The 20,174-nt window shown below is 40.5% G+C and overlaps 4 protein-coding genes and 1 pseudogene across 4 annotated transcripts; 3 read left to right on the top strand and 2 right to left on the bottom strand.

Moving 5' to 3' along the window:
* Positions 1-2,266: 2,266 nt before the first annotated feature.
* On the top strand, positions 2,267-6,955 carry AAT1 (amino acid transporter 1). The gene is made up of 5 exons (XM_089626950.1): positions 2,267-2,333; positions 2,692-3,120; positions 4,042-4,402; positions 4,902-5,246; positions 6,025-6,955. Exons 2-5 carry the CDS (start codon positions 2,715-2,717, stop codon positions 6,692-6,694), a joined length of 1,782 nt encoding a protein of 593 aa, XP_089483076.1. The 5' UTR covers positions 2,267-2,333; positions 2,692-2,714; the 3' UTR covers positions 6,695-6,955.
* A 2,113-nt stretch (positions 6,956-9,068) lies between these two features.
* On the top strand, positions 9,069-11,616 carry LOC149386316 (L-type lectin-domain containing receptor kinase S.1-like). The gene is made up of 2 exons (XM_089625041.1): positions 9,069-10,278; positions 10,610-11,616. Exons 1-2 carry the CDS (start codon positions 9,158-9,160, stop codon positions 11,427-11,429), a joined length of 1,941 nt encoding a protein of 646 aa, XP_089481167.1. The 5' UTR covers positions 9,069-9,157; the 3' UTR covers positions 11,430-11,616.
* A 1,246-nt stretch (positions 11,617-12,862) lies between these two features.
* Positions 12,863-14,085, top strand: LOC149386315 (ribonuclease H2 subunit C-like protein). Its single transcript, XM_089626959.1, has 4 exons — positions 12,863-13,102; positions 13,177-13,269; positions 13,560-13,732; positions 13,844-14,085. Exons 1-4 carry the CDS (start codon positions 12,943-12,945, stop codon positions 13,907-13,909), a joined length of 492 nt encoding a protein of 163 aa, XP_089483085.1. The 5' UTR covers positions 12,863-12,942; the 3' UTR covers positions 13,910-14,085.
* A 370-nt stretch (positions 14,086-14,455) lies between these two features.
* LOC149386314 (UDP-glycosyltransferase 74E2 pseudogene) lies at positions 14,456-15,995 on the bottom strand (annotated as a pseudogene).
* A 2,474-nt stretch (positions 15,996-18,469) lies between these two features.
* On the bottom strand, positions 18,470-20,160 carry LOC149386313 (BTB/POZ domain-containing protein). The gene has a single exon (XM_089626118.1). The coding sequence runs from the start codon at positions 19,960-19,962 to the stop codon at positions 18,550-18,552; it is 1,413 nt and encodes a 470-aa protein (XP_089482244.1). The 5' UTR covers positions 19,963-20,160; the 3' UTR covers positions 18,470-18,549.
* Between the last annotated feature and the right edge of the window lie 14 nt (positions 20,161-20,174).

The following is a 20,174-nucleotide window of genomic DNA, read 5'->3' as shown; positions in this document are numbered from 1 at the left end:
AATATTAGGTATAAATATTTAAATTAGTTATAAATATTTATATTAGGTAAAATTATGTAAAAACATGTAAAAACAATTAGTTAGTTTATGTAAATTATGTAAAAACATGTAAAAACAATTAGTTAGTTGATATGGATTATGAATTTTAATAATCGAACCAGTGAGGTTGGATTTATTGTTAGTTTTAGGATGTTTCTATGCAGGTTTTAAAGTTAAAGGCTTGATGCCGGGTTGTTAAGTTTATAGGGGAGGTTCTGCCGAAATTTCGGTAGGATCGATCGTGAAATTATAAAATAAAATCCGAAAACTACTAAATTTCCGCGGAGTTCGCAGCACGCTCCGTCATCCCACAGCCAGCAGACTCTGACGGACGGCGTCCACACTCCGTCGCCCGGTGTCCACACTCCGACGGACGGCCAGCAGAGGACTCCCGATGCTAGCCAGCAGACGACGTCCGGCGGACCAAGTCAGTCTACTCCGACGCCGCAGCCTGCAGAACTTCAGCGCCAGCAGAAGAACATTTCACGTCGAGAAGGGGGAAAACGAGCGGCGGGACGACAAAGCAAACGTCGCGACTAGTGTTTTATTAGATATTTTGTGTATAGTAGATTATTATTTACATATTTCTCGATAACCGATAACGTACGTAACCGGATTTTATATATTTGTTGATTTGGATAATATAATTTAGTTTTTATTTGATTTTTCATTTTAGAATTTCATAAACAAAAAACCATAAAAAATAAATAATTAACGACGAAAAAAAAAATAATAATAATAATTAGCGACGACAAAGTCGTCGCTAATTATTATTACACACAAGGTATTAGCGACGACTTTGTCGTCGCTAATTCCCGCGGGAAATTTTCCCGCGCTAATTAGCGACGAACAAGTCGTCGCTAATTATCTGTTTCAAAATGAAAAAAAACTTATCGTCACAACATTTATGGACGACATTATCGTCGCTAATATCGTCGGTAAATATTTAGCGACGAATAAATCGTCGCTAAATATGTTTAGGCACGGACATTTAGCGACGATAAGAATTGTCGCTAAAATCGTCGCTAAATACATTTAGCGACGAATATCGGGTTATTACCGATGAAAAAAATCGTCGGTAATTGTTGTAATTGTTGTAGTGTGAGCCGTCAGATTTTAATTTCTAGTATTCATGAAATGGTGGGTACGTGAATTGATAGCGGCAATGTTTTAAATACTAATTAACTTCCCTCTTCCAAAAATAAACATATATATATATATATATATATATATATATATATATATATTTTGCTTTGTGAAGTGTATTTTTTTATCAATAAAGAGAAGAAGAAAATCATGGACATACATTTATACCGGGGAAGTGTATTTTTTCCGACCTGTAGACAGTTTTAGAGTAAAGAAGAAAATTAAGTTTTAGTCAAATACATATGATATGATCAAAGTGAACAAATAATACTGTTAAATATTAACTACATACTTGTTACAACGCAACAACGGGTTTCAGTTTTCCGCTTGTTAAAGATTTAATGCCATTAACAGCCTAATCCTTGGGTATATAAAAAAGGATTTTTAACTACTGACTTTTACTTTTATTTTTTTTAAGGCAGTTTTGTTGCGATTGGAAATTGAAAACTTTAAAATAATAGTTAACAAATACAATAAAGCTAATAAAGATTTGTAAAATTATGAATTAATTTATTGGTGGTAGATTAGTTAACAAATACAACTCATTTTTAAGCAGCGCAAAAAATATATGAAACTTATTTAATGTCGACCATTATTATGATGGTACAAATTTAAATATAACGAAATAATAAATGTGGAATATCCTGAATGTAGATGGTCAGTGATAAGAATGTAATTGGAAACAGATGATTAGTTTGGAGAATAAAAAACAATCATGAATGTATACGGTAAATATTTGAATATTAGTTTTAAAATAATAGACCAATTTTAGAAAAGGAATATTTGCATCTCCCTATTAATCAGCAACAAATAAGTAAAGTAAAACTTCTTTGCTTAATGTGATAACGGTGAAAAACTGATAAAATATAAAAATAAGAAGAAAAGATAATGATAATAATAATAATAATAATAATAATAAGTTACACAACAGATAAAAAGTACATCTGTGGCTGTGCTGTAACACTTTCGGTTAAACCGTAATTTTAAGGTCAATACGAGATTCGGAATCTTCGGGCAGCTCATCAACTGCCCGGAATTTTGCCTATATATACAACTCTCTTTTCCTTCCCGCTTTCTCAGCGAAGAATCAAGTCTCTTTCTCTCTGGATTTCTCGGCGAAATTTCCAAACGGCGAAATTATTATTCCGGTGAGAATCATTTTTATTTTCAGCTACTTATTTCTGAACATTAATTACAAAAAAAAAAAAAAAAAAAAAAATGCTCAGTTTCTGTCACGTATAAAATCTCACGATTTTTTAGTGAAAGTATATTTCCGTATAAATACGAATATACTATTCCCAGATCGCGTATCTCTGTGATAGTATAAATATATATATAACGAGCTCTGATCTACGTGAACCTCTCTCGATTTCTCTATTCTCATATTTTTCTCGGGAAATAAACACAGGCGTGAATTTGAAATCTTTTTTTTTACGTGTATTGCTTGATTTTCTCCGAATAAATAAGCAGATTTTGATTGATGGATTTATTTATTTTATATTTCAGAGCCTGAGAGAGAGAGAAAGAAGATGGGAGAGAGCGGCGAGGAAGGGATGAGAAGAAGAGGGTGTTCATGCACAAAAGACGATTTTCTCCCTGAGGAGTCGTTCAAGAGCTGGGGTAGTTACGTAAATGCGCTGAAGGATACTCCGTTCCGGTTCAAGAACCGGATGTTGACCCGGTCAACGGACACGACGGAGCTCGTGGCCATGAAGGCGCGTAGCGAAAACGACATGAAGAAGACGCTCAATTGGTGGGATCTAATCTGGTTCGGTATGGGCGCCGTAATCGGCGCCGGAATATTCGTTCTCACCGGTCTCGAGGCCAGAGAGGACGCCGGACCCGCCGTTGTCCTCTCCTACGTCGTCTCCGGAATCTCCGCGTTGCTTTCCGTTTTCTGTTACACCGAGTTCGCCGTCGAAATTCCCGTCGCCGGTGAGTAGTCTTGATTTGATAGTATTTGATTTGATTTTGGTGTGTTATTGGCCAGAGAGTAGAGCGTGACGAATGTTGCTCACTTTCCATATGCGGATTTCGTTGAATTTATGGCGTTGAAATCTATGGTCGTATAGTTACATATTTTTGGAAAAATTGGTCAGACTTTTTTTTAATTTTTTTTTTTTAATTTTTTTTACATCAAAGGCTTTTTAGGTTTTGATTTTGATCTTACCAATATATAAATTGAAACGGTTTTTCGCAACAAAGGCGCTTGATATCAGGAGTCAGTTTTTTTCATGGAAGAAATTATATATTTAATTGTAAAAAAAAATATAGTTATGTCCACTGGTTTTAAAAAATTATCGCAAAATTAAATTTCATTTGGAGTTTTCTGAATGGTCCACATTCTAAGTTATCGACTTAGGTTAGTCCACAAAGTCAGCGGTGATAGCTAATGATGAACTGGCCAATCCAATGAACCCCACATAACTTATTATTAAAAATATTATAAATCGTCATTTTTATTTTTGGTTGCATATTTTGCATAGGAAGTGTTCATACTTCATTGCATTACAATTTTTTTTTTTTATTTCTCTTTAATTAATGAAATAACCTTGCTCATCATGCATGTGCATAACAACGACCACGGTCGGTTTTTACCATTTAAACAACAACAAATATTAAATATATGATAGATTGAAAAATATATAATCATCACGCACGAAGCCAGGTGAGGCTCATGCTATAACCAAGAGCCCACCTCATTTTTCTTTTTACTAATTTTTTGTTATTTTTAATTTTTTTACAATTAAACCCCTCTTAAACTCTTTTTTTTTTTTTCGCATATTAGCTCCCGCTAGTTTAGATTCTTGGTTTCGTCCCTAATAATAATAATAATAATAATTAAAATGATTTCAGGCGGGTCATTTGCGTACCTGAGGGTTGAACTCGGGGACTTCATGGCGTTCATCGCGGCGGGGAACATAATATTGGAATACATAATCGGAAACGCGGCGGTGGCTCGGTCGTGGACGTCGTATTTTGCGACGCTGTGCAATCACATGCCTAACGAGTTTCGGATCCACGCCACGGCTCTGTCGGAGGACTACAGCCATTTGGACCCCATCGCGGTGGCGGTCATTGTGGCCGTCTGCATCATGGCCGTGCTCTCCACAAAAGGCTCGTCCCGACTCAACTACGTCGCCTCCATCGTCCACCTCCTCGTCATCGTCTTCATCATCATCGCCGGATTCTCCCACGCCGACACCGCCAATTATAGGTAATGAAAGATTAATAACTATTTTGGGTCTTTTTTTTTTATGTTTACAATTTTTTTTTTCCTTTTCTTTTACCTTGAAAAATTGCAAATTAGCCCATTACCGTTTAACCTTAAAATTTCATTACAAAAAATATAAACATGTCCTAATTTTAATAGAAAAGTTAAAATTAATTGACTCTCCAAAAGGTTTTAAGAAAAAATTATATATAAAAAAAATTATTTGAAATTAACAGATTAGAAATAATTAAAGTTTTAGGTTTTCAACAAAAATAGCAAAAAATTTCAGTGTGGTTAAATTTTTTACGATTATACGAATATTTAATATTTACTTTTAAAAACTTTTATTACAGATAGGACTTTAAAATGTTTAAATTTTGTTAAAAATATTTATAAAAAAATGGTTAACCTTTAATCAAACATCGTCCATGCGGATAATATATATATATATATATATATATATATATATATATATATATATATATGTCCTTTTTAACTCCAGGAACTTCATGCCGTTTGGTACGCGGGGAGTGTTCAAGGCGTCGGCAGTACTTTTCTTCGCTTACGTGGGGTTCGACGCGGTGGCGACGATGGCAGAGGAGACGAAGAACCCGGCTCGGGATATCCCGATAGGACTTGTGGGGTCCATGATTGTGACCACCGTGTGTTACTGCCTTCTCGCGGTGGCTCTGTGTCTGATGGTTCCGTACACACAGATCAACGTCGATGCTCCCTTCTCGGTTGCCTTTGAAGCCGTAGGCATGAGTTGGGCTAAGTACCTTGTCGCCGCTGGGGCTCTCAAGGGCATGACAAGTGTCCTTCTAGTCGGAGCTGTTGGTCAGGCCAGGTAATTACTAATCACCAATTACCCTCTACCTTAGTTTATGATTAATATCTTCTTAAGGTACGGTTAAATTGAATTCCATTTTTTTTCTCTCTAGATAACAGTACTTTTAATTGAATTACGATAGTATGCTATGCATTATATATTTTTTTAGGGTCTTATAAGTACTTATTTACGGTAGCAAACTTTTTATAAATCTTAGGTAAATAGTCACGTTCATGTATTTATTACACACGTAAATTGATATAAATATCTCACTATTTTATTTCAATGAAAGGGCAAATTAGAAATGTCAGGTCATTTTTATGACTATTTACTTAAAATTTACGAAATATTGGTTATATATATAGCAATTTCAAATATTTTAATTGACTAGTGGCCTAATTTTATGTTTTTTTATTGGATATTTAATAACCATCTCGAATCTCAATCCTTCTTTCGTGTCTCAAATCAAATTATGGCACATTGTGAATAACTAGGGGAAAAAAATTAGATACGTATTAAGTATGACAACATGTATTAAATTAATTAGAGAGAAGGAAAAAATGACAGGAATCGAATCTAAGGAAGTAGTGACTTTAAGAAATTTGTTTCAACGTTTTGTGTGTCTATCGTGTCCACTACGTCACTAACCCTTATCCAAAGAAATTAAATTCTCATACAGCTTTTTATTTCACCATTACTTTTCTGAATTTCTTCATAATCATAACCTAATATTCATTAATGAGTAATGAGTAACGAGTTTCATATATGCAAACTGGGTGTGTCATATGTGTGCAAGGTATTTGACCCACATCGCAAGGACCCACATGATGCCACCGTGGCTAGCCAAAGTCAACGAAAAGACAGGCACGCCGGTCAACGCCACCATAGTCATGCTGGTGGCGACGGCGTGCATCGCCTTGTTCACGAATCTCAACATCCTCTCGAACCTCCTCTCGATCTCGACGCTCTTCATCTTCGCGCTCGTCGCCGTGGCTCTCCTGGTCCGCCGATACTACGTCGCCGGAGAAACCACGAAATCCAACCAGACCAAGCTCATCGTGTTCCTTGTCCTGATCCTCGCCTCCTCCGCCGGAACCGCCGGTTACTGGGCCACCGGCGGCGACGGAGGCTGGATCGGCTACGTCGTGACGGTCCCGATCTGGCTTCTCAGCACCGCGGGTCTGGCGGTTTTCGTGCCTCAGGCTCGGCGGCCCAAGATGTGGGGTGTTCCGCTCGTGCCGTGGCTTCCCTCGGCTTCTATAGCCATTAATGTCTTCCTTCTCGGCTCCATCGACGCGGCTTCGTTCTTGCGGTTCGCGGCTTGGACGGCGATCATTATGGTCTACTATTTCTTTTTCGGGCTCCACGCTTCTTACGATACTGCGATTGCCGCGGAGAAGGAGGCCAAGCCTGGTTTGGTGTTGAAGAACGCTGAAGAAGGGATAGCCGTTGCTCCGTCAACTTAGTTATAGCTTCATCAAGGATTTATAATATATCTATATATATATATATATATATAGATATATATATGTGTATCTTTTTTTATAGGTTTATTGGTTTGGTAGTTGTACTAGTTCTATACAGTTAGTGCTTTTCTGTGAACAACCAAGTATGATTGTCATTTTATGGGTTTTGTGGGTCTCTGGGATTATATTGAGGTATTCTAGAGCCATCTCTTGTGCATTGATTCAGAAATTTTATTGCGTTATCCTACAACATTTTTTTTTTACTGTACCTCGTTTTGTGGGTCTCTGGGATTATATTGAGGATGTTTATGCCTGCACGTCTCCACTATTTTCACACGAAAACTTGGTTCAATCCAACGAGAGTCAAAATGAGCATTTTCTTCGTTTGAACAGTGTGCTAAGAGACTAATACTTTAAGAGAGAGTCAACAAATATTGTTGCGGTATACCATGAACGTGGACGTGGATAATAAATATGCTGTGTATATATTATTCACCAATCAAGTTTTATCTTCTTATTATTAGCATAACCGACGCTCTCTCGACTATATGTACATGATCACGAGTTAATATCATACACTGTCACCCTCGAAGATGTCCAGTTGGTGAGAAGAGAACTGAGCCGTAATTTAATGGGTGTGTCCAAATGACGTTATTTAATTATGTCTGCATTCTTTCAAAGCCAATATTAATTACGCGTAATGCCAAAACAATCCTTTTCCTCTCCCACCTTCTATTCTTTTGCTTGGTGTAGAAAAAACCATTTCATAATAAGCACACAAAAAACAAACAACGAAAAATACAAAAGTCATTCATTTCAGTACTGTACGTAGAGATTGTCGCTCCAATAAAATTTTCTAATTCTAATAGCACGCTATTTTGTAATTGATCAAAACATCGGTCTCAAAATGGACATAATATTAATTCAACCCTAATCATTATCTTGTTAACATCGAATAGATTAATACAGACATTGTAAGACGACCCGCGCAATTGGTACGAGAGGGACCTCATGTGATTTGGCATAATTGTTGGTGCCGGAATATTCTTTTTGACCGGAGTGACATATAAGTATTTGGGCCATAAAAGTTTAGGTTCACTATTATAAGGTTTCTGGCATTATAAATATGGGACCTGAGTCAAACTTAAAATCAGACCAGAACATCTATATATTTTTTTAAACTATCGCTCTGAATTTTTAGACGATCGGTATGATCCAATTGTAAAATTTGAGACTGCTACTTAGACCTGAGTTATATTAGGTTTGTAAAAAAATCTTCGCAAATCTATATAATCAAAAACCAAACTTGATTATATCTTTCCAAAGATATCGGGACTAAAAACATATTATTAATTCTTAGTCTTTTTCAGCCTCTGGGCATTGAGGCATACGCCTCAGAAATAGCTTCACTGGAGGCAGTCCTAAATTTTAAAAAAAAAAAAAAAAAAAAAAAATGGTCCATTAGATATGTATAATTTTATTTACAGTTTTGATTTACTAGTTAGCTAATTTTTAGTAAGTTTCTTGTAAATAATCATGATCAAATATTTACACGTGTATATTAATCGAAATACCCTATGAAAATATTGACTACTTACCTAAAATTTTCCCTAAAACTTATAAAAAAATCCTAACTTAATTCATTCAAAATAAAACAAACATCTTTTTAATCCATTTTTTTTTTAATCCATTCATCTCTACTATGCAACTTCTCTTGTGAAACTGTTTTTTTTTCCGAGTTTTAAAACTTATGAAAGCAACAAAAGCAGTTCAATATACTTCAAGCATGAAGAAGTAAAACAGTGTTTGAGCTAGCTATTACAACCCTAAAAAGAAAATAACTAACAACAAAAAGTGCTTACCCTTTTTGCCACGAAAAGACAAGCCAATGGAATAATAGTTTATAGGTTAAAAGTAAAAGAAGCTTCAAGTACTTAAATGAGAAAAATAGAGTAAACAAAAAAAAAAAAAAATTACATAGATCGGGCATATCTTCAATCGGGACTTCAAGTCACGAAGGAGGTGGTGATCCTCTTGAACTCGACAGTCTTGAAATCGATCTCGCCTCTAATCTGCTTGATGATTCTCTCTCTGGCAGAGGAAAGCGTGTTTTATTAGTCCACGGTTAATAGTCTTACTCTTACTTACCAACGCACTTCAAAGCGTGTTTATTTTTTTCGCGCGTACATGCATACGAATAGTCAAAAACACTTAATTCCTTGGTCAACAATGAAATTGACTCAAAGATAAGTGAAGATTTTCTCACGTAAATATATGGCTGCCTTGAGAGTTTAGACCCAATTTAATGATTATATACAATTATAATAAACCAAAATTGTCTGTTTAAGATTGAGTTTCGGTTTTTGTTTTTTTCTTTTTTTATCGAAAAATTTTAATTTTCCGTATATTGAGCTTTCATCATCAAAATCCAAAACTAAATAACAATCGTTGACCAGTCAAAAAATGGCTCCTCTCCGATCACCGGGATCCAAACCATTATCTCTCTTCCTTCTTGCGATCCTCTCTCTCATCGTTGGAGCTCCGTCGTCCACGGCGCTGAACTTCCTCCTAAACCCGTTCGATCCGAGCTCAAACACCACCGCCATAACTCTCATCAACGACGCAAGCTTCGAAAACTCCGTCATATCTCTCACAAACGAGGAAAAACAATTCTCGTTCGGCAGCGCGTTTCACCCTAACAGAATCCCCGTTCTCCGGCGCCGGAGAAGCAATACCTCCGCCGCTACGGCGATTTCATTCTCGACCTCGTTCGTGTTCTCGATGTTGCCGAAGATCGCCTCAAGCCCCGAATTCGGCCTCTACTTCTTCCTCTCTAACTCCTCGTCTCTGCCGGGAGCTCTGCCGAGCCAATACTTCGGTCACTTATCAAACGCCCCCACGCCGTCGGTTTCGCCGCTCGTCGGAGTCGAATTCGACCCCGGACGATACACTTACCACGACGAGATCAGCGTTAGGCTAAACAACATCCAGTCTGCCTGGTACTACAATGCCGGGTACTACGATGCCTCCGGCGACTTCGTCGACATCTTGATGCGCGACGGAAGCAACATAAGGGCATGGATCGACTTCGACGGAGTAAGCTTTTCCTTCAACGTCACCGTAGCTCCGGCTGGTGTTCCACGGCCGAGAACTCCGACAATGACATACTCACACCCAGCGATCTCCGATTATCTCGAGGACGAGATGTTTATCGGATTCTCGGCGTCGGTGAGTGAGTGGATCGGATCTCAGAGGATCCTCGCTTGGAGCTTTAGTGACTCCGGCCCTGCCAGGGAGATAAACACGACAGGGTTTCCGGTTTTTCGAAACCCTGACTCTCCGTCCTCTCTCTCTCCCGCCGCGATTGCTGCGGTGATTTTACTTGCTGCTGCTGCTTCATTTCTCGCCTTATGGTTGCTCTGGCGGCGGCGGAGGAAGGGAGTGAGAGACGAGGAGAAAGAGATAGAGGAGTGGGAAATGGAGTATTGGCCGCATCGGTATGAGTATGAGGAGCTCAGTAAGGCCACAGGTGGATTCTCCGCCGAGAATCTTATCGGCTCCGGCGGGTTTGGGAAGGTGTACAGGTAAGAGGATAGGCACAAATGCCAAATATTTTAATAGTTTACTCATATTTATTTTCTTTGCGATTTAATCCATTAGAGCAATTCCACTGCAAGGGGGTGCCAAATTTTGACCCATCACAAAAAAAAATATTTTTATTTTTTTATTTTTTCTCATACACATCATTTTTAGTATATTATAGAACTCGTAATTGCCCAAAATAAGTACCACTTTATCACTTTTGGTGTCCCTCATGAATGTTTTTTTTTTTCTAAACAATTCAAATGTTTTTTTTCCTTTTTTGGTTACATATGTTTATGTAAATAAAATTTATGACCCCGCTAATGTCCATAGGGCCGGGGACGCAGCCGTAAAATGTGTGAGCCGCGACTCGAAGCAGGGGCACCGGGAGTTCATGGCGGAGATCTCCTCCATGGGACGGCTCCAACACAAGAACCTCGTCCCGATGAGGGGGTGGTGCAACCGCTCCGGCCTCCTCATGCTCGTCTACGACTACATGCCAAACGGCAGCCTAAACCGCCTGATCTTCGACCAAACTGCCACCACGATGGAGTGGCAGCTCCGCCGCCAAGTGCTCGCTGACGTGGCGGAGGGGCTGGCCTACCTCCACCACGGGTACGACCAGGTGGTGGTCCACCGCGACGTGAAGTCCAGCAACATCTTGCTGGACTCAGACATGCGGGCCCGGCTCGGGGACTTTGGGCTGGCCAAGCTGTACAGCCACGGGGAGGTCCCGGGCACGACGAGGGTGGTGGGGACGCTGGGCTACATGGCGCCCGAGCTGGGGCGCTTGGGGGCGCCCACGGCGGCCAGCGACGTGTACAGCTTCGGGGTGGTGGCTTTGGAGGTGACGTGCGGGCGGCGGCCCATAAAGACGGATGTGGCAGAGGAGGAGGTCGTGTTGGTGGATTGGGTCAGAGATCTATTTGTCGCGGGACGGGTCGGGGATGCGGTTGATCCGAGGTTTAATAGGGAGTTTGGAAGATCAGAGGAGGTTGAGGTGGTGCTGAAATTGGGCCTGGTCTGCTGTCATCCAAATCCGCTTCGGCGGCCCACGATGAGGGATGTCGTCACGGTTTTGTTGGGGGAAGGGGCCGTCGTCGCCGCTCCGGTCGATGTTTTATCCGAGTTGGTCATTGGAGGGAGCCTCTAAGCACCGGCGATTGATGATGGGAAGGATTAATGTTGGTTTATATATATATATATATATATATATATATATATATATATACCTCGTTACGCGTAGTTTATCAGTAATGGCATTATTACGCACGTTTAAATGGCTCGGATAAGAACCGTTTGAAATCAGGGTAACAGGTGATATCTGTTAACATTTAAGCAGGTGCATACGTTATTTTTAAAACTTATGAAAGGCAATTTTAGCATATATTTATATATATTGACTCCGCTTGGGATTGATGTTCTTTAAAAAAAAATACTTTTAGATTCTGCCATAAACCGTTATTTTTAAAAGAAGACGTATGTTTAGTAAACTGTTATAAATTAGCTCTAGCGGTTCACAGAAATAGATTTAGTGTTTGGTAAAATTAGTATTAATATTTGTAATTATCAATTATTTATGTATAATATAATCAATAATAATATATTCTTATGTATAGAAAAAAAAATATTAAAGTCAGTGTCTATAATACGCCTCGATTCGAAAATGGAAATCACTTCAATTCTTGTTTACTCCGTTTAGACCATTGGTTTGGATTGGATCACGACGACTTGAACTTCTTTTTCGTGAAAATCATAAAAATTATATTTTAAAAGTGCAATATTTTTAACAAAAAATTGACTACGTAAGCCACATAAACTATAGGAATTGTAAATTAGTCAACATTTGGTAAATACTTTGTAAATAGCCAACTTGCATACGTGGCAGCCTATTAACTACTTTTTTTTACATGTTTGGCTGTATTAAATAAGTCTTTTATTAATATGTTAATAACTTAACTTGGTTATTTACAAGAAATTAACGAAAGGTGGGCTATATCCCAATTCACTATAACCGTGTGGCTATATAACTTAATAACCATATTTTTAAAGTAATTGATGTTTTAAATTATTTCAAGAATATTATTTTTTTCAAATTAATAAACAGTTATTTCCTGATAAACGAAACAGTAAACAATTACAAACACTATTTTGGCAAAAAAAAAAAAAAAAATTACGACTTAATAAAAAAAGGGGTCTTTTAGCTATATAGTCATTTGACTTATAGCGTTTTGTATAATTGTCAACTTTTTTGTAAATTTTATGTAAATAGACACCTTAACTTATTTATAGCACTCGAAAAGACAAAAAAAAAAAAAAAAAAAAAAAAAAAAACCCAAAATATGCGAGAATGTTTTTGGGTATTTTTGTCTTTTTTAATGTCGTAAATAAGTTGAGGTGTTTATTTACAAAAAAATTACAAAAAGTTGGCTATCTAGCAATTCTTAGACTTTCGGTGGCTTATTTGGCTAATTTTTTTGAAAAAAAAAAAAAAAAAAAAAAAAACTACTTTGAATTAAACTTATAAATACGTTCTTCTCGTGGTTAATTTAAAATAAATAAATAAACACATAGGACTTGCAATAAAAGGAGGGAAAGATAAAAACCGCGAAACTGAATCGAAAGGTAAAGCCATAAAATTATTTTTCTTTAGGGTTTGCGTTGAAATGGAGAATCGGTCCGGAATGGAAGGAACCATAAACATCGTTAACGGCGTCGGCGGTGAGACGACGGCAGAACTGAGTGGCCAGGTTCACCTCTTGCCTTGCTCCGTCAAGTTCGACGGCGTTTGCTCAGTCTCCGACTATTTCAGACCCAAACCCGTCGGTATAAACGAAAAACTCACCGAGTGTGATAGTTTTGCGAATTCTGTTGCTGAATTTAATGTCTTTAATGGCTAGATGTTGAAGTTGATGGAATTAGAATCGAGGAAGCTCATTTCAGAGGAAGGAAAATTCACGGCACCAATGTTTCTCTTCCACAAGGCTTTTCAGGTGGGTTTCGTTTTTGAAGAGCTTCAAAACTTAGTTCTTGCTACAGCTTTAGAATTAGACTTTGATTTTTTTTTTTATTGGTTGAATTGAAAAACTGGGTTTATTGTTTGATTTACTAAAAGAAATGCTTGAGGCTGGTTTTGTTGATTAATTTAGAAAGAAGCCAAGCTAAACTTGTTCCTTTGTTCTTAAATCATTCATTGTGAAAGATAGATTGATCTCTTGCTTTTTAGTTGCATTTGTAAGTGGTTTGTTGGTACGTGAAAATCTATTTCGGCGATTCTGTGCAGGATTCGTGCTGGGAAAGAATGTGAATAAGAAGAGAAAATCGTCGGAAGAGGAAGAGAATTGCTGGGAGGCGAAATCCAGGTTCAAAAGCATTACGTATTGGAAACACGACAGCCTTCCGTCTCAGCACGATGCGTTTCTGCGTTCTTTTCATTGGTTCGCTGTTGCAAAAGCTGTTAGTTTCCCCCAATTGCTCTTTTTTTTTAAGACTCGATGAGAAAGAAAAAAAGGGGTTGTGAGGAAATGGTATATAATGCTTTCATTGCTTTGGTTTACTTGGTTGCAGATTCATCAGCCAGTGCGAGCTGAAGATTTGGTTTCCGCTTCTGTCGCTTTGGAGAAGATCAAGTGATGGTCCTCTTTTGCATTCAAACTGTTTAACTGAATTGATGAAAGTGGTTCATGATTCTTGTCTTTGTTCTCATACATGCTCTCTGTTAAATTATTCACAGTGCGAGCATTGCAGTTTTCTTAACCAGCCAAAACTGAATTTCAGAAGTCAATATCAATTTATTCCCACCCATCCAATTGCATGAAATGCACTTGGAAAAGTTAGCCTCCAGCAACGAACTAGAGCAATTGTATCAACCCAGGAGTTCTTACTCAGTCTTATACTCCTAATCAATTGTATGTTGCTTCTTCATCATAAGCCCAGAAAGGTACATATCCCACAGCATTCATTGCATGAAATGCACTTGGAAAAGTTAGCATCGTACTCGTATAGGAGAGTTACAAAACAGATACGCTCACCATTAAAATGATTGGCAAGCTATAAGATAAGGAATTCAATCATATCAACTCTCAGGTTTTGGTTTTACCAAACATGAACCATTTGCCTTTGTGTTTGCCAGATAATGAATTATGGATGATCGGAGTGATTGTGCAGAAGAAAAAAAAATTTCTCGTTCACGGAATCACTAGAGGTCGGCAACAAACTGAAGAATATTGGCGTTGGAAGTCCCACCTTCGCTGACGGCATCTTCAGCGAGTCTCTTCCATCTGAGCGAGCTCTCGATGACGTGGCGCCTCGTCTCTCCTTCTGTCATGACCTCTCTGACGCAGCGCTCGATTCGCTGGGCTGCGACGAGCCCGGTTTCGTCGTCGGGCTTGGGCCTGAGCCCGAACCCCCAGACGTCGCTCACGAACTTGGCGTTGGTGGTCTGGTCGCTCCACAGGGGAACCCCAACCATGGGCACCCCGGAGCACATGGCCTCCAGCGTCGAGTTCCAACCGCAGTGGCTCACGAAACAACCCACCGCCTTGTCGCCCAAGACTCGCCGCTGATCGCACCAATCAACCACCAACCCTCTCTCCTCCTCCGCCATCCTCGTCATCAACTCCGCCGGAAGCTTCTTGGCCTCCGACTCTCTCACCGCCCACACGGAACGAACTCCGCTATTCGCGACCCCTAAAGCGACCTCCTTCAACTGCTCTTCCCCAACTTCCGCCACGCTCCCGAACGCCACGTACACCACCGACCCCTCGGCCTTCGACCTCAGCCACTTCTCCACGAGCGCGTCGCTGTCACGGTTGTCCTCCGGAAGCGGGAGCGGGAGCGGGAGCGTGGGTCCCACGTTCCTCACCCTCCACAGCCCCGAAACCCACCCCAGCAGGTCTTCTTCCAAGGCGTCGAACGTGTTGCAGAGCACGCAATCGGCTCCGTCCAAGTTGGAGAACTGGGCGGCCAAGAGGCCGAGCATGGTCGGGAACGACTCCGAGTCGTAGAGAAAGGACGGCAAGTCGCGAAGCTCGAGGGCCGTCGGGTACGCCGGGGCGACCGAGACCGGGAGAGCCTCCAATGGAAGCTTGAGGAGGCCCGAGCGGAGGGAATAGTGGATTGCGTTCACGGCCCAGGGCTGCGTGAACAGCGGAGCCGCCCTCATTCCCAGCTGACCGGCGATGTCGAGAGCCCACGGGACGATGGAGTCGTAGACGAGGTAGGTCGCCTCGTGTTTGGCCGCCACTCCCGGCAGCTTTGCTCGGACGAGTCGACGCAGACGATCGAAGAAGCCGTCGACGTTGCTCAGGTCTCGGTCCGCCTCCGCTGCGTCGGCGGAGATGTCCTCGACCGGAATATCATCGGCTGCTCGAATCCAGGCCGGCTTGATGAAGGCGGAGACTAGGATGACTTTGACTCCCTTGGACATGAGCCGCTTTGACAGCTGTATCATCGGTGTTATGTGGCCTTGCGCCGGAAATGGAAGCACCAATACCTGCTTATCCATTGCCATCATTACTCTCTCTCTCTCTCTCTCTGTGTTGCGTGTGTTGTGTTTGCAGGTTTAGGAGGGCTTTAAGTAGACGATCTGGTTTACAATATTAAATGGAAGCGTCCACGATGGTGGATGGAAAGAGATAGGTAATGATTCTTAGTTTGTTAGTAAACGACAAAAAGTGCAAAGAAAGTAGATTTAGAACACCTTAAAGAAAACATTTGACCGCCTAGGCATAAGAATCAACATTTGTCTTTTTTCTCTTTAAGACGACTGGGGTGTGGTGTGCACGGAAAGGAATGAGTAGTTGAGTTGGCGGTGTGGCGGTTATCCTTCAACCTGTTATGAAAAGTCATTAATGGGTCATTTTTTAAAAGATTTTTTTTTTTTTTTAAAAGCACTCGAGTCTACGAAAAAACGTGTTTAAATTGTATCTTAGCCACACACACAAACAAAAACAGGAACTTTTATCTATATTAAACTCATTTAGAATGTGCAACCATTTATAACATATTAGCTCAAAATATTTAGTCATATCAAAAATTGATTATATAAAAATTACTCAACCTTTACATCTAATTAAATTGTAATTATAAATTTCAACTAATTGTAATCAACTAGACAGCCAATACCATTTATCCCAACCCTTAATGAAAGAATCATTATAAATTTATATTACATCTTCCCAAATAGAAGTACCTTTTAAGTATTCAACTCATGCTCTCATAAGAAAATCTTCTTGTCACTCTTGAAAATTTCTCAAACAAGTCCTAGTTTATTCCATTGGCAGCGTATGAGTTTCTACGTCGGCTTCTTATTTCAGTCTAAAGTGGCTTGGTCGTTCTAAGTTTAGTATTGATTTTATTTTATATTTCATTTTTATATTACGTGCACTCAATTACAATAGACATTTATGCTACTTCAAACAAAACAAAAAACAAACATTTATGCAGAAGGTGACTTAAAAGGACCTCACAAAAAATAAGTTGTGTTATCTAAATTAGGCTCTTCGGAAGAAGAATTTGTTTCTATGAACACCATTCACACAATGAATCGTCTAGACTTATTTTAACTTCTACCAATTTCTAGTTGACTGATTGTATTAATAACTTGTCAAATGTTAATGTTTTCTAAATAAATTTTAAAATATATATAGACAGTCGTGCTTCATTATGAGATTAACTGAAGTTTTGTACTAACTTCTTTTGGGATTAGACTAAAATAAATCAATTGAGTTTCTACGAGTGACCTTCACCTTTATATGATGATAGTGCATGTCAAGATACAATCAGTCAACTAGACTTGATGGACGGGACGGGACGAGACTTGTCTCTCAGCAGCGAATATCTCTCTCCACCGGCGCTTTTAGCCCGACCGCCGACACGCTGTTCTCAGGCGTCTCCGTAGAAGCTCCGATCGTCCAGCGGTAGGGTTGAGACCTGGTGGTGGACAGGCTCTCTGAAGAAGATTGAAAACCCTACTGCCGAAGATGGAGATCATCTACGCGAGGTCGGCCTTGCAAATCCGGCGACGGCGTCGGGATTTAGCGGCGAGACTGAGAGAGCGACTTGGAGGGAGCGAGAAGAGACGCCCATTTTTCACACTCATTTTGTGTACTGAAACGTGAAGAGCCTTTTATACAACGTCAAACTTGATGCCCAATTAACTCTCGCTTTAATCTTACGCTCTTGAATTGTATTTTCATCCGACGGTTGTAGTTAGAGTTTAATCAAAAGGGAAACTTGCCACAAATAGTTGATATAACGGATATAAAATCATGCATTCATACCTTCATTCATGATTATCTTTTTTTTAGTTGACCTTCATTAATTAGTAATTACTAACTGCCTAACACTTTCTTAAATTTTTTACACCTTTATTTCCTTTTTTTAAATCGTGCACTAATTTAATACCTTTTTGTTCACAGAGTGAAACTTATTTCCTTGAGTTCAGTATATACGCGTTCATTTTATGATCCCGTTTGTATAATATATATTTATATATATATAATAAAAAATTATAACACACACATGTAACCAACGAAAAACATAATGACCTATGTACGTGCGTGTTGTCAAGATAGGCGCACACTGTCACACGCTCTTGAAGTTTTTACTAAATTAAAAATATGTATATATACATAGAAGTAACGGTGTAAAAATTAAAAAAAAAATGCTGATTGTTTTGTGTGTTCGTCTGTGAAATTGGGAACAGAGGTTGATAGAACGAATGGAAAAATATAAACACGACGGAAAGAAACAATTGTAATTTGTATATGTGAACCAGCTTTTTTTTGTTGTATATTAAACTCTTGGATTTTTAGTTTGTCTAGTTTTTTTTTTTTTTAAGATATTAATTCTCAAATGATCGAGATCTAGTCATAAAGTCTCATAGTATCTCGCAAATTATTTCAGTGGTTAAAAAATCATGTTTTATTTAGGGCGCTCTAACTATACTTTTTGTTTTTTAGCCACCGTTTTATTCTTTCCCTATGTGCTTTAATTCGACTAAAATCTTTTCCAAGATTTAATTCTTCTCCTGTTAAAAACGAGTGTTACGTTATAGTAATTATCTGATAGAAAAGTCTCGAATTACTTCTCATAAAATAATTTACTTTTTAAACAAAGACAACTCTTGCTTTAATGATATGATGTGCCTTAGTAAGTTGGTAAAGCAGCACAATTCCTGGCTCTGATCAGAATGTCAACAAGCAACCCCAAAAAAAAATGTGATATTGCTTTTTCTTCAGTGGTTGGTTATATACATAATATTATGTACATTACAAAACCGAACAATCATTAACAGTAGAAGAAGAGTGAGAAGTCTCCCAAACCTCAACGCCTTGACGGTCTCTTCTACAAACAAACAATCTCTCGCCGCCGCACTCAACCCTCTCTATCACACCCCTCTCGCAATCCTCTGCTTTGTCCACAAAATTCTTGCGATACGACGGCGAATCGTCAGGGCTTCCCGTATTCCCACGTGGCACGGTTGACCAGACCTCCAAACTACCCTCCCTCGCCACCAAAACCTGCTTCCTATGGCACTGAATCACAGTGTTGAGAATAACACCTTGCTTCGGGTTTTGCTCTTTCAAATAAACCCAAGGATCGTCGCTTAATTTACGGATGTCTGCCATCCCCAAGTCTCCCGACTTCGAACACACCTTGAAGATCAGCGACTCGTCCGGGTCGACTGCCACGTCAGCCAACGGGTCTCCGAACCTCCCGCTCCGACCCGAACCAGGCTCGTTCGTCTCCCATACCACGTGGCCGGACCGCGCGTCCCACAGCCTGACGTAGCCGGAGAATCCGAACGCGCCGCAAGTGACGGAGGCGCCGAAGAGGAGTCCTCTCTCCGGAAGCCACGTCAGCTTCCCGGGGACGAGATTCTTGGCCGAGCTTCCCGACTGACGGCCGATCTCGGACTGAATCTGGAGCGTCGATTTGTCGATAGCTAGGACGGAGTTTTCCCGGTGAGGACAGTGGAAGGCGGCGTAGACCGAGTCTGAGTCCGGTGAGTCCGCGACGGCGGCGACTCGCGCCTTGTAGATCCTCGGATCGGAGGCGTCTCTCCACTGGACCGAGCCGAGGTTCCGGCTGCCGGAGAGATCGTAGAAGTGTAGCCCCGCGGCGGAGTCGGATCCGAGGGCGGCGATCTCCGACGATCGGCTGAGGCGTCCCAGGGCCGAGATCTCGTCGAGGTGAGTCCGGATCGTGGCGGAGCGGAGGAGATGAACATCGTAGCTGGAGATCTGGCCGGCGTGGGCGAGCCAGACGGATCCGTCGGCGGCAGAAGCGGATATCGCGGTGGTGAGGCCGTCGGAGGCTGGTTGGAAGGTGGCGGCGATGGACGCGTCGATGCCGGAGAACGGCGGAGGAGATGCGGCGCTGTGGAGGCGGTGATCGAGGCCGTAGTAGAGAGCTTCGTTGGCGAGCTCGTGCTTTGAGAATCGGAGGGCGGCGAAGGGGAGACGGTTTGAGCGGAGGAGGGAGAGTAGGACGGAGAAGATCTCTGGATCGCGGTCGATGAAGATCGGGGATTGGCCGGAAGGTCGTTTAGAGAGGGCGGAGAGGAGGGAGTCCGGGCCGCCGGAGCGAAGAGTCGCGGCGGTGGTCTCGAAGTATTTGCCTCCCACGTTGAGCTTGATACGATCCGGGCTTGGATCCCGATTACGGTTTCGTTCCTCCATTAATGGATGAGAGAAGAGTTTACAAACTGGTTCAAGCTTCGCCTTGTTCGTTTCTTTTATTATGTGTTGGAAATTGGAATTTTCTTGTGCTTTATTGTATTTATTTAAAGATGACAAGTCACGTTTGGCGATTCCGAAACCTTGAAACTTCACGTTCGAAGGGGAGTGAGATCTTCTTAATCGTGAGACTGATTGTTTGCTTGGAGTTGGAT

Source organism: Urtica dioica, chromosome 9 (assembly GCF_054948205.1).
Source record: "Urtica dioica subsp. dioica isolate 48M chromosome 9, U.dioica_male_clone48M_v1_H2, whole genome shotgun sequence".
Classification (NCBI taxonomy): domain Eukaryota; kingdom Viridiplantae; phylum Streptophyta; class Magnoliopsida; order Rosales; family Urticaceae; genus Urtica; species Urtica dioica.
The sequence above is the reverse complement of the archived record's forward strand: the minus strand, read 5'-3'. Positions and strand labels throughout refer to the sequence as shown.

Excerpts from the sequence above, each read along its gene's own strand:
- AAT1 (XM_089626950.1), top strand. The coding sequence starts at position 2,715 with ATGGGAGAGAGCGGCGAGGAAGGGATGAGAAGAAGAGGGTGTTCATGC. Across the intron at positions 3,121-4,041 it reads CGTCGAAATTCCCGTCGCCG|GCGGGTCATTTGCGTACCTG; the intron begins GTGAGTAGTCTT and ends AAATGATTTCAG. Across the intron at positions 5,247-6,024 it reads GGAGCTGTTGGTCAGGCCAG|GTATTTGACCCACATCGCAA; the intron begins GTAATTACTAAT and ends TATGTGTGCAAG.
- LOC149386316 (XM_089625041.1), top strand. The coding sequence starts at position 9,158 with ATGGCTCCTCTCCGATCACCGGGATCCAAACCATTATCTCTCTTCCTT. Across the intron at positions 10,279-10,609 it reads GGGTTTGGGAAGGTGTACAG|GGCCGGGGACGCAGCCGTAA; the intron begins GTAAGAGGATAG and ends TAATGTCCATAG.
- LOC149386315 (XM_089626959.1), top strand. The coding sequence starts at position 12,943 with ATGGAGAATCGGTCCGGAATGGAAGGAACCATAAACATCGTTAACGGC. Across the intron at positions 13,103-13,176 it reads TTTCAGACCCAAACCCGTCG|ATGTTGAAGTTGATGGAATT; the intron begins GTATAAACGAAA and ends TTTAATGGCTAG. Across the intron at positions 13,733-13,843 it reads GGTTCGCTGTTGCAAAAGCT|ATTCATCAGCCAGTGCGAGC; the intron begins GTTAGTTTCCCC and ends ACTTGGTTGCAG.
- LOC149386313 (XM_089626118.1), bottom strand. The coding sequence starts at position 19,962 with ATGGAGGAACGAAACCGTAATCGGGATCCAAGCCCGGATCGTATCAAG.